The sequence below is a fragment of the Trichogramma pretiosum genome, unplaced genomic scaffold (assembly GCF_000599845.2).
Source record: "Trichogramma pretiosum strain Unisexual culture from Peru unplaced genomic scaffold, Tpre_2.0 scaffold28, whole genome shotgun sequence".
NCBI classification, from domain to species: Eukaryota; Metazoa; Arthropoda; class Insecta; order Hymenoptera; family Trichogrammatidae; genus Trichogramma; species Trichogramma pretiosum.
This window is the reverse complement of record NW_019641710.1, coordinates 1,826,512-1,843,275: the sequence shown is the minus strand read 5'-3', so window position 1 is coordinate 1,843,275 and position 16,764 is coordinate 1,826,512. Positions and strand designations below refer to the sequence as shown.

General features: G+C 33.0%; 1 protein-coding gene and 1 pseudogene across 1 annotated transcript; both read left to right on the top strand.

Moving 5' to 3' along the window:
- The first annotated feature begins 11,579 nt into the window (after positions 1 to 11,579).
- Positions 11,580 to 12,215, top strand: LOC106658857 (histone H1-like). The gene has a single exon (XM_014380997.2). The coding sequence runs from the start codon at positions 11,595 to 11,597 to the stop codon at positions 12,210 to 12,212; it is 618 nt and encodes a 205-aa protein (XP_014236483.1). The 5' UTR covers positions 11,580 to 11,594; the 3' UTR covers positions 12,213 to 12,215.
- Positions 12,216 to 15,543: 3,328 nt separating this feature from the next.
- The window catches only part of LOC106658598, a 31,693-nt pseudogene continuing 30,472 nt past the window's right edge, over positions 15,544 to 16,764 (top strand).

The following is a 16,764-nucleotide window of genomic DNA, read 5'->3' as shown; positions in this document are numbered from 1 at the left end:
ATTTGACTGGGACCCAAGGTCCTCTGTTAATCTTCCGGGGTCCTTTCCTATTGAAAGCATATCTTAAATTATTCTTTTCAGTACAATAATTGAAGGTAAAATAATCTAATGCCGATCTGGCGTCAATTTGCCAGATCTTATACCAGATCTAAGCCAGATCTGGAGTTAGATCTTACATACTATTTTGAATTAGGATAAGCGTCGGTTGTGCAATTAACTTTTATCTTTGCGTGGATTATTTATCTCGCACTACCTACGATGAATAAATTTGCGCAAGAAATTTTTTTTATCTTTGCCTTTATTGGTAATTTGAGAAAACATTTGAGACCATCTGTAACTTCCAAATAAGGACTTCTCGGTGCAAGTGGTTCAAGTTATGTTGCCTTTCCTTTTAAGATCTAGTGATTCGTTTTCTCGCGCAAAACGTTAAACGTCGTTTGGGCGGAAAGTCTTATCTCTGCGTGAATGATTTTTCTCGCACTATCTCCGAACAATACTGTTGGGAATAAAACTTTTTATATCCTCCTAAACATACTTACAAGAAATATGTGATATGCTGTATCGATGGAAAATTTTCTCAGCTTTTCGATGGTGTGCTCAGATTTTCCAAGAAAACTATTTTTCTCCAGAAAATTAAAAAAATTAACTTTTAACATTGAATGTATTAAAAAGCGTAATTTTAAGATTTTTTCTAATAGTCTAGATCGAAAGCTGAAGAAATTTCCCATTGATATGAAAGTTTTAATAGTGTTAAAATAATTATTACTTATTAAACCACAGAGATAAACGTGTAAAAACGCGTTTTTACACATTTATCGATGTAGTTATCAGCAAGTAAAAATGAAATGAACGATCGGAAAAATGTGTATTCAGACGGAAATTTTCTCAGCTTTCGATATAGACTATCAGAAAAAATTTTAAAATTACGCTTTTTAATATATTTAATGTCAAAAATTAATTTTTTTCATTTTCGGGAAAAAAATAGATATTTTTAAAAATGAAGTGATCCGATTTCTCCCGCAAGTTTAATTGTCGTTTGTGCGAAAAATCTTATGTCAGCGTAAATGATTTTTTTTGCGCTATTGCCGATAAATAGTATTGGGCATGAAACTTTTTATATCCGTGCATACATTTCTACTCTAAGACCACATTGCGTACCATCTGACACTTCTAAATCAGGACTTCTCGGTGTACGTTGTTCCAGTTGAGTTGCCTTTCACTTTTAGATAGAGAGAATCATTTTCTCGCGCAAAAGATAAGGCTTCGTTTTTGAGAAAAACTTTCAACTCTGCGTAATTGATTTTTTTCGTGCTATGGCCGATAAATACTGTTCAGCATAAAACTTTTTATATCCGTGTATTAATTTTTATTCTAAGATATCGTTTTGTACCATCTGTCACTTCCAAATTAGGACTTCTCGGTGTACGTTGTTCCAGTTGAGTTGCTTTACACTTAAAGATGGAGTGAATCATTTTATCACCCAAAAGATAAGGCGTCGTTTTTGGGAGAAACTTTCATCTCTGTGAATTGATTTTTTCGTGCTATGACCGATAAATACTATTGGGCACGAAACTTTTTATATCCGTGTATTAATTTTTATTTTAAGATATCGTTTTGTACCATCTGTCACTTCCAAATAAGGACTTCTCCGCGCACGTTGTTCCAGTTGAGTTGCCTTTCACCTATAGATGAAGAGAATTATTTTCTCGCCCAAAAGATAAGGCGTCGTTTTTAAGAGAAACTTTCATCTGTGCGTAATTATTTTTTTCGCGCTGTTGCCGATAAATACTGTTCAGGATGAATCTTTTTATATCCGCGTATTATTTTCATTTTAAGATATCATTTTGTACCATCTGTTACTTCAAAATTAGGACTTCTCTATGCACGTTGTTGCAGTTGAGTTGCCGATTATTTTTAGATGGAGCGAATCATTTTCTCGCGCAAAAGATAAGGCGTCGTTTTTGGGAGAAACTTTCATCTGTGCGTAATTATTTTTCTCGCGCTGTTGCCGATAAATACTGTTCAGCATGAATCTTTTTATATTCGTGTATTAATTTTTATTTTAAGACATCGTTTTGTACCATCTGTCAATTCCAAATAAGGATTTCTCCATGCACGTTGTTCCAGTTGAGTTGCCTCTTACTTTTGGATGGAGAGAATTATTTTCTCACCCAAAAGATAAGGCGTCGTTTTTAGGAGAAACTTTCATCTCTTTGAATTGATTTTTTTCGTGCTATGGCCGATAAATACTGTTCAGCATAAAACTTTTTATATCCGTGTATTAATTTTTATTCTAAGATATCGTTTTGTAACATCTGTCACTTCCAAATAAGGACTTCTCCGCGCACGTTGTTCCAGTTGAGTTGCCTTTCACCTATAGATGGAGAGAATTTTTTTCTCGCCCAAAAGATAAGGCGCCGTTTTTTCGGAGAAACTTTCATCTCTGTGAATTGATTTTTTCGTGCTATGGCCGATAAATACTATTGGGCACGAAACTTTTTATATCCGTGTATTAATTTTTATTTTAAGATATCGTTTTGTACCATCTGTCACTTTCAAATTAGGACTTCTCGGTGTACGTTGTTCCAGTTGAGTTGCTTTACACTTAAAGATGGAGTGAATCATTTTCTCGCCACAAAGATAAGGCTTCGTTTTTAAGAAAAACTTTCAACTCTGCGTAATTGATTTTTCTCGCGCTGTTGCTAATAAATACTGTTTAGCATGAAACTTTTTATATCCGTGTATTAATTTTTATTCTAAGATATCGTTTTGTACCATCTGTCACTTCCAAATAAGGACTTTCCGGTGTACGTTGTTGCAGTTGAGTTGCCGATTATTTTTAGATGGAGCGAATCATTTTCTCGCGCAAAAGATAAGGCGTCGTTTTTGGGAGAAACTTTCATCTGTGCGTAATTATTTTTCTCGCGCTGTTGCCGATAAATACTGTTCAGCATGAATCTTTTTATATCCGTGTATTAATTTTTATTTTAAGACATCGTTTTGTACCATCTGTCAATTCCAAATAAGGATTTCTCCATGCACGTTGTTCCAGTTGAGTTGCCTCTCACTTTTGGATGGAGAGAATTATTTTCTCACCCAAAAGATAAGGCGTCGTTTTTAGGAGAAACTTTCATCTCTTTGAATTGATTTTTTCGTGCTATGGCCGATAAATACTATTGGGCTCGAAACTTTTTATATTCGTGTATTAATTTTTATTCTAAGATATCGTTTTGTACCATCTGTCACTTCCAAATAAGGACTTCTCCGCGCACGTTGTTCCAGTTGAGTTGCCTTTCACCTATAGATGGAGAGAAATATTTTCTCGCCCAAAAGACAAGTCGTCGTTTTTGGGAGAAACTTTCATCTCTGTGAATTGATTTTTTCGTGCTATGACCGATAAATACTATTGGGCACGAAACTTTTTATATCCGTGTATTAATTTTTATTTTAAGATATCGTTTTGTACCATTTGTCACTTCCAAATTAGGACTTCTCGGTGGACGTTGTTCCAGTTCAGTGGCTTTACACTTAAAGATGGAGTGAATCATTTTCTCGCGCAAAAGATAAGGCGTCGTTTTTGGGAGAAACTGTCATCTCTGCGTGATTATTTTTCTCGCGCTGTTGCCGATAAATACTGTTCAGCATAAAACTTTTTATATCCGTGTATAAATTTGTATTCTAAGATATCGTTTTGTACCATCTGTCACTTCCAAATAAGGACTTCTCGGTGTACGTTGTTGCAGTTGAGTTGCCTATTATTTTTAGATGGAGTGAATCATTTTCTCGCGCAAAAGATAAGGCGTCGTTTTTGGGAGAAACTTTCATCTCTGCGTAATTATTTTTCTCGCGCTGTTGCCGATAAATACTGTTCAGCATAAAACTTTTTATATCCGTGCATTAATTTTTATTTTAAGATATCGTTTTGTACCATCTGTCACTTCCAAATAAGGATTTCTTCGTGTACGTTGTTGCAGTTGAGTTGCCTATTATATTTAGATGGAGTGAATCATTCTCTCGCGCAAAAGATAAGGCGTCGTTTTTGGGAGAAACTTTCATCTCTGCGTAATTGATTTTTCTGGCGCTATTGCCGAAAAATACTGTTCAGCATAAAACTTTTTATATCCGTGTATTAATTTTTATTCTAAGATATCGTTTTGTACCATCTGTCACTTCCAAATAAGGACTTCTTCGTGTACGTTGTTGCAGTTGAGTTGCCTTTCACTTTTAGATGGAGTGAATCATTTTCTCGCCCAAAAGATAAGGCGTCGTTTTTGGGAGAAACTTTCATCTTTGCGTTATTTATTTTTCTCGCGCTCTTGCCGATAAATACTGTTCAGCATGAATCTTTTTATATCCGTGTATTAATTTTTATTCTAAGACATCGTTTTGTACCATCTGTCACTTCTTAATAAGGACTTCTCGGTGTATGTTGTTCCAGTTGAGTTGCTTTTCACTTTTAGATGGAGTGAATCATTTTCTCGCGCAAAAGATATGGCGTCGATTATGGGAGAAACTATTAACTTTGCGTAATTGATTTTTCTTGTGCACTCGCCGATAAATACTATTGGGCACGAAACTTTTCATTTTCGTGTATACATTTTTACTCTAAGACCATATTTTTTACCATCTGTTACTTCCAAATTAGGACTTCTTTGTGTACGTTGTTCAAGTGGAGTTGCCTTTCACTTTTAGATTGAGTGATTCAATTGTTCGCGCAATAGATTAGGCGTCGTTTTTGGGAAAAACTATTATCTTTGCGTAATTGATTCTTCTCGGGCTATTGCCGATTAATACTGTTCAGCTTCAAACTTTTTATATCCTTGCATCCATTTCTACTCTAAGACTACATTTTGTACCATCTTTCACTTTCAAATTAGGACTTATCGGCGTACGTGGTTGAAGTTGGGTTGTCATTCATTTTTGGATAGTCTTATTTGTTTTCTCGCGCAAAAGATTACCCAGGTTAAAATAGTATGTAAGATCTGATTTCAGATCTGGCATCAGATTTGGTATTTGATCTGACAAATGTTCACTAGATCTACTATTAGATCTTATATCAGATCTGACATCAGATCTAATCTTAGATCTGAAGTGACTCTATTGCCTCTAATTAATTCAACGTAAGTTGAATCAATCTCAATTTACATTATCAGAAACCTAAATATAGTAGGACTTCGTCTGAAAGTTACTATCGATGTGATCATTATAATATAAATAAATTTGTTATAAAATTTAAATTTTTTATATACCTATCGTTCAATTCATTAAAGGTGGTGCAGTCACATTAGATCCGACATTAGATTTGATTTCAGATTTGATACATATCAGTTCTGATGTCGATTATCGAATAGAAGATCTGGGATCTGATCTGATGTCAGATCTGGCTTCAATTTGTCAGATCTTATACCAGATCTCATGCCAGATCTGGGATCAGATCTTATTATATATCTTTAATTTTCAAATAAAACCGATTCATTTTATAATAAAAAAAAACCCCTTTCACTTGAAGAGCGAAAGGAAAGCCATCCGGTAACCATCTAGCATACGCCAAGATGAATGGCAGTCATCCTGACTTCTAGGACCGTGTGTCTACGAGAAAATAGATGACCTTCCCTCCCTCCTTTTTCAAATAAAAGTGTAGACCGCTGAGTAAAAAAATGTATTGTAATCTAACGCCAAATTAAAATAAATATTCAAATTTATTTACAAAAATACCTGGAAAATGGAGCCTTTTTTTAACGAATATGAAAAGTGTCAGAGGGCCTTTCTCCATAGCGTAATCGGCGCGGGGCTCCAGGCGTCCCTGAGTTCCCCCAGACACTGCATGAGTGCGTACGAGATTGAAGTCTGCGCTGCGATTGCACATCACGCGCGCATGTCGATGCCTGTCCGACTGCCTATTCATTATTTGATACCCCTTGGTCAAGTAAAGACGGATCGAGTTGTATCGTCGCCAAAGTTCTGATTTGAGTCATTTAATAAAGATATTTCCTACATCGAGTCTCGAGCTAAAGTGTTTGTTAAATAAAATACTCTTGTGTTAAACTTACATTGCCTCTATCTACACTTTATTGCATTCCTGCTTCAATAAATCCATCACTCCAACAAAAAGAACTCTTTTGAAAAAAGAAGAAAATTTGCAACGAGATTTATTGGAGGTCTCTTATCCAAAAATTGCATTTTACTATAATATATCATTCAAGGTGTATCTGTTGATAGTCAAGAACTAATGATGGAATAGCAGGATTTTGATCCATATGAAACTCATTAAATAAGTAAACATATAAATAAAGTAATTAAGAATCAGAAGTATTACAAGAAGTCAATGTAGTTTTTTCGTTAAAAAATAGTTAAATATTAAAAAAGTTGATTTAAAAAGTTTATTTAAATACATTTCAATTTTTCAAAGATCAATATTAAAAATGATTTACAAAAGAAGAATTATTCTATAAAAAAGTAAGAAAAAATCCCCTTTCAGAGCCATCTACTGCGTGGTCACACATTGCTGGCATCTCCTTCTTAGTATTTTTAGGACTCCCTATCTAGTGCCATCTTGTGAGTGTGGTTCTCGCTTCCGGCGCTACCCTATGAGTCTCCGTGAGTTTTTGATACTCCTCCTTTTCTGTTGTCGTCTTGTGAGTGTGGTTCTCGCTTCAGACGCCATCATGCGGTCCGCAACGAGCCTAGGCTCCCGCATCCGGCGCCCTCTTGTGAGTGTGGTTCTCGCTTCTGACTTCATCATGAGAGTCTTGTGCTCCATCTATTGCCAGCCTTGTGAGTCCTCGCCTCGGGCTCCTACTTATGGTTATCCTATCGCTTCCAGCTCGCACAGTGATCGGGGTTTTTTACCGCTTCGGAGGCTGGTGACATAGCCCGGGTCTTCTTTTTTGAGTGGTACCCGCTCTACCTCGGGCACGGGCTCGACCACTCCAGGCGAAAAAACGAACCTCGAAAATTCGTCTAGTGGGGATCGAACCCACGCCCTACGGCGTACCTTGTATCAGCAGGCAAGAACTATACCCACTGAGCCAAGGTGGCCGATGTGTGTGTGTGTGTGTGTGTGTGTGTGTGTGTGTGTGTGTGTGTGTGTGCGTGTGTTGGGAATTTGAGATGTGCACAGTGATATCTCGATGTTGGTAGTTCGTATTGTTACTGTAGATGTGTCATTTTATTCGTTTTAATGTAAGGAAGATGCCAAAACAAAATTTTTAGTTCTGCGTTAAGTAATTAATAAGTTATGAGGGATTATCGAGAAAAAAAACTTTTTTTTCATGTTTTTTTTTAGTTTTGTCATATATGTTCTAAAACAAACCGGCTTTTTTTATTAAAAGTAATACTTTTTTTAAGAAAGAGCTTTAAACCTTTGATTTTAGATAAAAAGTGTAAAGATTCACCGTAAGTGTGAAAAGTTTTGAAAATGAAATTTGGTTTTTATGATTTTTTCTTTTTTCTTAGTTTTGTGTTGTTTTGTTTTCAAAATTTATGATTTGTCAAAACATTGTTTATTATTAAAGAAAACTATGTTAGCTCAAACTTAATACAAAATTTGTTAAAATTTACGCTTAATTTGTATTATTTAAATAGTAGTTTTCGATACAAGGGCCATAAGTAACAATTTTTGGCACGGCGTAGTTTAGGGCTCGAGCGCAGCGAGGGTCCTAATAGCTGGGCCGAAAAGTGTTCCCTATGGCCCGAGTATCGAACAACATTCTATAGTACTGTGCAAAGTTCACATTTATGCCCCCTTTTCCGAGCCATGAGTCGCACTTCTGGTAGTACGTAAGTGATGTTAGCGCACGAGCGTATGCGAGTGTGATGCGAACGCAGCGGTGCCAGAATGTGCGACTTATGCCACAGAAAAGCGTGCCATAAATGTGAACCTATGCCACACAGTGCTATAAAATTTTTTTTTTATCATTAGTGAAAAAAAATTTTTCTACGTATCTCGTTATCCTACGAATATTTATAGAACATGATTATTCGTAGTTTTCGTTCTTCTTTTTCAATAATGCATGAAATTGGATGAAACTCGACCACAATGTTAATAAGTGTATTAGAAATGTGCGTCCACTCGAGAATTGGCGAATGACACTCTCAATTTTTCAGATTACACATAAATTGCTTGATATCCTGGTGTTACCGACTGAGTCCGTATAGAAGGCCCTTAAATTTTTTTTTTTGCAAATAATATCAGCGTTTTAAAGCGATTTAGTCACGTATGGTGACTAATTAAGTTGTATTGTTTAAGTTACCTAAATGCGGGATAAGGTAAATGAATAAACTAAAGATTACTTGGATAATGTGTGATTTATTAATCGAGCACGATGTGCTCGTGTTGGTGGTCGGCGGCTAATTGCCGAATACTCGGAACGACGCACGACAAGACGGAAAAGGAAGATCGCGCTTGTGGCTTGCGCGTCAGTTACCGTGTCGATAAGAAGGCGAGCAGGTCGCCACAGTTTCCTTTTTATTCACCTATTTCCTTGTTATATATTTTTCATAAATAATTAATAAATTCAATGATATTTCATTTTTACAATGAATTGTTCATACTCCGATTCAAACTTCGCTTGTACTGCACATAAGCAGAATTCTAAAAAATTGTCGAGAAATTTCGTACGTTCTAATGTCGAAACTTGATGTGAATTGATGTATTAGCATATATGTAATTTTTATGAATTATTATTCTTCAATTTTAGATAAATTTGCGTAGAATTTAAAAAAATTTTTTATAAAAATCATGTAGAGTCAAATGAAACTCAATAAATTTCATATGAATGTAATAGATAGCGCTTTCAGGAGATCGTCCTGGAAAATTTTCGCAATTTTTTTTTACAAATATTTCGTGTAAATTTTTTATAAAATTCTCATGAACTTATTGTGAAATATAAATTAAAAAATTAGACAATTTCCATGTACATTGCACATACATGTCATATACGATTCATGTAAAAATCATGTATGATACGCATAACCTTTTTATATGAAACAAACCTATATGCCGCCGCTGCTTATGAGTAAAAACACTTTAACAAAATACAGCGAAGAAAAATACAACTTATTAAAACGCTGTGAAAAAAACACACCTCATCAAAATGCCGTGAAAAAAAACACAACTCTTTGAAAGACCAAGATATTTTCAACGTGAATCGTTAAATCGTGATTCGATGGGATATGTTTTACTTCATGGCGTTTCAATGAGGTGTGTTTTTCTTCACGGCATCCGACGAGGTGTGTTTTTTTCACGGGATTTTATAAAAAGGTTTTTTTTCATAACGTTTTTTACTGTTTTTTTACTCATATGCAATGACGATGCATTTCATGAATAAACTTTCACTAATGCAGGCGCGCACAAAAACATGACGGTTAAAAATGAATTCTATACAAGAACTCAGTGCAGCAAGATGCAAATTCAGCATTCGGTGCAACGCGATGATGTTTCAGCTTTGTGCTATACGCTGGGCTTTCAGAATTCGGTTTTTTCATGATTAATCTTTCACTAGGGTCTGTATCGTCAAATAAATCATTGTCGTTAAAGCGGTAAGCGAGTTTTTAGCTCTAGACTTCAGCGTCATTACTGAAGAATTATGTAAACATTAAATTGTTTATTTTTTGGTGCCAGAAGTAAAAAAAAATTTTTTCTACCCGAGTTAAGGGACTATATTACCGAAATGTATTTTCCCGAGTTCATTCAATAACGAAAATAGTGATTTTTCGAAAATAGACAGTGTATCTCTGGATATAATCGGCCGATCGTTGCCAAATTTTGCACACTTCTTTTAGTTACTTAAAAGGCAGGGTAATATACAAGAAAGAATAAAAATTTGATTTAAAAAACCAAAATGGTGAAAGTCAAAATTTGTTTTGAACTCGTTAATTTAACGATGGTGTTAGAACCTGTCGTTTTTAAGTTAGCAAAACGTACCTTCAAAACGACCTGCTGGGCGCACAAATTACCGTAGAGAGCTCTATTTTTTTTTAAATTACTCATTAAAAAGAGTACTTTGCGATGGTGTATGTTAGATTTTGATTAACAAATCACTATACATCAGATAAACGTTTAAACCATCGATCTTTAAAAAAAGAAAATAAAGGTCTTTTTCCCTTGTTTCCAAAAAATTATTAAGACTTTTATAATATTTGCTCTCCTCGAAACGTCGATCGAAAATAAGAAAAATAACGCGTATTTAGAATGCTTTTTAGGGATGTGAGCTCTTTAAAATCTGTTCGGGATTAATTTTCCCAAAAACTACATGCGATTCCCTTTCAAATAATACAACCCTCATTTTTTAGATGATTTTAGAGTCGGAAAATGGATTTTGTCCATGTTTTTTGAAAATAATAATACTGTGAGTCTGTTATAGGCTAGCATATGTAGCATATACTTTAATCTTAATAGCTTATCATTACCAGATCTCCTAAAAAAGATCTCGAAATCATGCGAAAATTATAATAAATAACTATATCCCCACCCTCCTGAATTGACTCAGAGATTGAATTTTTGCATTAAATTTTAAGAAAAAATGATTTAAGAAACCTACTATACAATTCAAAAATTCAATAAACCAAACCAGTTCTGAAAAATCAGTTTTGATAATAGTCGTTTGAAGGCTGTTCGTCTATTATTTTTCAAGCTCCATAAAACGTACATCGAGTGAATGATGTCTATAACATACATTATGTTCATCCAATAAATATTAAAAAGTTGATTTATAGTATATTTTAAAATGATTTTAAATATCGTATTTTCTACTGTCTTGTTTGAAATTCTACTTCTTTTAAATTCTACTTCTTTTAAATTCTACTGACTTTGTTGAAAATTGATAATATTTTGCTGAGCACCCATCAATTTTCTGTGATAATTTATATTTTATATTCATTCAAAAATTGATTCATTAAAAATAATGTTAGTGTAAAATGATAAATTTCAACATTTTATTTCACTAAAATATCTTAATTTTTCCAATTGAATGGTCAACAATTTTAAAAGAAAACGAAGCATGAATGTGAGTAAAAATCTACTACATTTAGCCAAGCTTCTATAACTCACCTTATACTGTATCGAGGAGTGAGAATGAGAGAAAGTATGAACTATTAATCTCATCAGTTTTCATGTAATTTCCAAGCAGTAAACACATTATAATTTTGTCATATTAAGATTCATGTCAGAGAAAACATATTAGAAAACATAATTGTTATTCATTTAAACATGAAATTATTTCCTAGAGTTAGTAATACTTGTTTTTCATCAAGACCATTTAATACCGAAAAAATTTCTTGTTACTTAATTTCTCCTAATATTGTATTTGCATGAAAAATATCTTACAAGACCTCAAAAATTGAGGCTCTGCTTATATAGGATTGTATAATAATTGACACTAAATATTAATTTGAAGTGCTAAATATTTTAAATCAAATTTTCAATAAAAAAGCAGTCACTTTTCATATGTTGCCAACGGGGCAAAAGAGGATCATACAATAGCAGCGTTTCTGCGAGGTCCGCGCACACAGTATATATGAAATTCGCAATGCATTTGCTAACATTCCGTCTCTAGCATTCTGCGTATCAAGACTGTTACTTTTGCCCATTCAAGATGAGTGACGCCGCTTCAGCACCAGCAGCCCTTCCAGTAGCGAGCCCGAAAAAGGCAGCTGCCAAAAAGGCTACCACTGCCAAGAAACCGGCCTTGAAAGCAGATCATCCTCCTACAGCTCAGATGGTCAATGCCGCCATTCGTAATCTGAAGGACAAAAAAGGATCAAGTCTTCAGGCCATCAAAAAGTACATAGCTGCCAATTACAAGGTCGATGTCGAAAAGCAATCTACTTTCATTCGTAAATATCTTAAATCTGCCGTTGAAAAAAAAGTCTTGGTACAGACTAAAGGGTCTGGAGCTGCTGGCTCTTTCAAACTGGCAGAAAAAGCGAGCAAAGTCGAAAAAGTCGTCAAGAAAAAACCCGCAACAAAAAAGCCTGCCTCACCTAAGAAGCCTGCAGCTAAAAAAGCAGTTGGTGAAAAAGCTGCCAAGAAAGCCGTGAGCAAAAAGCCAGCCAGTGAGAAAAAAACAATTGCTGCCAAAAAGCCGAAATCACCTAAACCGAAGAAAGCCGCTGGATCTCCCAAGAAGCCTAAAGCTGTCAAACCTAAAGTTGCCAAGCCGAAAAAAACTGCTGTCAAAAAAGCTAAAGCCACGAAACCAGCCAAAGAATAAATTCTTTATTCTACTAACACCTAACAGCCCTTTTCAGGGCTACACATGAATTATAACGTTGAACATAACTGTTTAAGAATGCACCAATATTTTTGAACCTGCAATTACATTAACGTTTGCTTTGCTTATCAAAACTAAATTTGAATATCATCAAATCTAAAAAAATCAGAAAAATTGACGAGTTCTTATTATTGACGCTATAACTACTATATTTAATTTTTTTCGATTATTTCCGATAATATCCAGTTCTTGACGAAAACAACCGTCAACTATACATTTCAGTCAGCAATATTTTCAACGATAGTTATTTTAGTCTTTGGGTGATCTCTGAATATACATTTTTAACAGCTATTTAAATTACTAGTGTAACTATAGGCAACTTACTCTCTTCAATTGCATACATCATTTTTTTAAGATTCGCAATTTATTTTTCAAACCCTACTAGAACGTAATTACGCTAGCGTCTTTGAAGTATATCGAAATATATAATTATTATATATGAACTCAGCATTCACGCTCATCAGTGGAAGACTATAGATCTCAGATGTACTTCCGCTGTTATGGAATAGATATTGAACGTTGAAATGCGCATGCTACTTGATGCTAAGGACTAAGCTAAAAAAGATTTTCATATGATATAAGACATTGAAAAAAAAATGGGGTAAATAAATAATTTTTCATTATTAGTTAGACAACTCCTGTTTATCCAGCTCTTTGAAAAATAATTTCTTGGTAGTTTTGAGGTCATAGATTAGAAAAAAAGTTATGTGCAAATATCGCCTCACACAAAAATTCCGAATCCTTGATTCTCGACTTGAAGCTCTTGAGTAAACGAATCGATTCCGACGTCTCTGACTTATGTGTTTTATTTCAAGGAAGAAAAGCTGCACCGCAAATTAAATACTGGAACTTCGGACTAAAAAACACAATTTTGATGGCACACTCAGAGGGAGAAACAAATAAAAGTGATTACTCGATTTCTTTTTTTTAATTTAAGTTAAATTCAGTGTTGTATTTGCAACCTCTGCACATTTAAAATGATTTTAAATAAAATCAAAAACATATACGAACACAAAATTGCTTGTTCTTTTGTGATTTACAATAAAAATTAGAGTTCCTATTGAAAAATCGTCTTTGCATTACGTTTAAGTCAAATTCAAGGTCAAAATTGGATTTCTTTATCGAGAAACCTAATCCATGAGGTTTTTGATTTTTTGACTACCCTCACTTTGCGAAAATTTCCGTAGAAATGCTGACAAAAAAAAAATAAAAATCATCTCAGAGCATTGAATGTTTAAACGGTCGTTTAAAATAATAAGCCTTACAATTATATCATTCTTTGGGTTGGTTGTAGATGCATGTTGTATATGTATACTCTAATTAAAAAAATTTTTTAAATTAATAAGTTAAAAGTTTTTTAAATTTTCACTTTCATATTTTAATTCTTATTTCTATGAATTATATTAACAGCATGCATCATTATATCTGCCTCTGGAACAGAAATTCTAACATATATACAGAATTCCATATTTTAAGAGAAAAATATAATCAACAAATGAAGTTTACACCAGTTAGATTCAAACAATGTTTGATTACCTCGTCAAAACTAAAACAAGCTGAAAACGAGAAAATTTACGTTTTTAAATAAATGGTTATTTAGATATTTCTTGCAATTTTTTTCTTAAAATTGTACTTTTAATTATTCAAATTAAAATTTTCAATTAAATTTGATAAATAATTGAAAAAAATCTAATATTCACATTAAGTTTTCATGTTTTTTAATTTACAGGATTTAACGTAGGTATGCCCCCCTAAACTGAGTTTGCAGCCTCGTGTTCAACTGTGTGAGACCTGACTTTTCTAGATCAATTTTAGAAAAATATCTCTACAAAGACTTCCATGTGCTTGTAATAAATAGTTGTATACCTAACGGAAATTATCTTTTGCTATAAAATGTTATTAACTTTTAAAAACTTTTATGAACTTCTAGTAACTTTTATTGATTGATATAAACATTCGGATTTGAGACTCTAATTAAAGTTAATAAAAGTTTATAAAAGTTTATAAATGTTAATAGTATTTCTTCAACATCTGAGAGTTTTTTAAAATTCTAAATGTGCAAAATTTAATATAATTTGATCAAATTCATAGAAGTTATGAATTAATTACTCTTTTAAAAAATTAATAAATTCTTAAATAATTGTTTGACGCTTTTTTAGGTTCACACATGCTACAAAAAAAGCCCAACTTCATCTCAATATTTTTCTCCGTTTCAAAGTTTTAATGACTCTCTACCAACAAATTTAATGCCTCACGTCCTTGAGCATATGACACGTACAGACATTTATTAAGAATTTTATGTAGTTTACGAATATATATGTGAACCAAATTATCGTACAATATCTGGTTCAAAAGCTTATTCTCATTTTTTTTAGAATTTGAAATTGCTAAATAGAAATATCCATAAACTTTTATTATCTTTGATTATCTTTTATAAACATGAAATCTTTTTTTGGAACATATCATTACTTTTTATAAAAGTTGACATTATTGTTACTGGAAAATAAAAAAAAACTTTACAATGATATTTAACTATAAAAGAATTTTATAAATTTCTATAAACTTTTATTAACTTTTATGGAAGTCTCAAATTCAAATGTTTATATCAATTCATAAAAGTTTATAAAAGTTTTTAGAATTTTATTAATTTTTCTAGAAGAAACGATTTTTGTTAAGGATTAAATAAAATTAGATGAAATTTGGAAGTGGAAGTGGTTTCGTTTTATACAAAACACGTTTCTATTAGTTTACTGAGGTTTTTAAATTGAAGATTATTACTTCTTAAGGATATTATTAATTGTATTTTATTTATAAATAATTTAACCATATATAATCCAAATAATGTTCGTATTAAACTAATAAATAAATTCGGTTGAATCTTATTAGAGCTGTAATAATATATTCATAATATTTTCAACATTGTTACTCTTTATCAAACTTTAAGTTAATAAAGGTGAAACTCTTCGTGTTAATATACTTTTTTTAAATGTGGATCGACCAATTTTCTATAAATTATTTTTGTTACTATAAATATATGCATTCCAAATACTCCTTAAAAAAATTAAATATAAGTGTGCTGAATTTCATTTGACCAATTCAGTACATAAACTGTAATGTGTATGACATCTTATAACCGAGAACCGACATGAAAAAATGGAGTAGGGATAACTGTGGTACCCTCGATTTGAAACCTATAAATACCAGTAGACTCTCCCATGGAAATTAGAACATCACTTACTGTCGTTAAGTGCACATCCTTGAATATTAAAACATGACTGGTCGTGGCAAAGGAGGCAAGGGATTGGGGAAAGGAGGAGCCAAGCGTCATCGTAAAGTTCTTCGTGACAACATCCAAGGTATCACGAAGCCTGCCATCCGTCGTCTCGCTCGTCGTGGTGGTGTTAAGCGTATCTCAGGCTTGATCTACGAGGAAACTCGTGGAGTTCTGAAAGTATTCCTCGAAAACGTCATCCGTGACGCTGTCACCTACACCGAACACGCCAAGCGCAAGACCGTCACTGCTATGGACGTAGTCTACGCATTGAAGAGACAAGGTCGTACTCTCTACGGTTTCGGAGGTTAAATCATACCTCGTCGTATCCAATCGGCCCTTTTTAGGGCCACCACAAAGTCAAACGTATGAACATGTATATATTTGCGAGTCAATATTAATATGTGAATGACGAAAAAATAATGTCGTAAGGTTACCGAATCTAAAACGGTAAAATTAAACACTAGAATTTACTCAATCTAAGAATTTAAGTTATTCAAATCGTAATGCAAATTTGTATCAATGAATCGTCAAAAAACCGCTAGTATCAATTCATTGTCATATAGCTTCTTGATTCAAATGAATTTATTTTTAACCATATTACATCAAAACCAAATTATCAGCTCAGCCATAATATAATTTGAAACATTTAAAAAAAAGTTTTTGAATTCATGTGAAAGCGATAAAGGTAAAAATTGCTTCGTTATCAGCTTTCAATTTTCAAGACCGACGAATTCAACAAATCCAAATGCTACCATGCTTATAGATATTGAAACTCACTGCCAATTCCAAAAAAGTACTTTAATTATTCAATAATTAAATGATAAAATTTTTCATAAAATATCAAAGAAAGTTCCGTTTCAGGATGTCACCGTTGTACAATCAATGAGTTCTTAGGTTTTTTAATTAATGCAGTTTATTTTAATGCTCTTCAATGACCTGTTTTAGAAATAATGCATTTTGTACGTCACACACATGTACATCAAAATCGCAATCAGTCGTACCAAATTTTAAACTATTTCATATTTTATGTGAAACATTCTATGAATACTATTTTATTCATTCAAGATAATGCATGTAGAAATAAATTTTTAGAAATACAACTATTTATAATAACAAACATCAATACGATGACTACACTATACTTTCAGTGTTAAATAGCTAATACGAAAATATAAAATAGGCAACTTATTTGTTTAAATAATTTAAAATGATTTAAAT

Bases quoted from the DNA above. Each gene is read 5' to 3' on its own strand.
- LOC106658857 (XM_014380997.2), top strand. From the start codon at position 11,595: ATGAGTGACGCCGCTTCAGCACCAGCAGCCCTTCCAGTAGCGAGCCCG.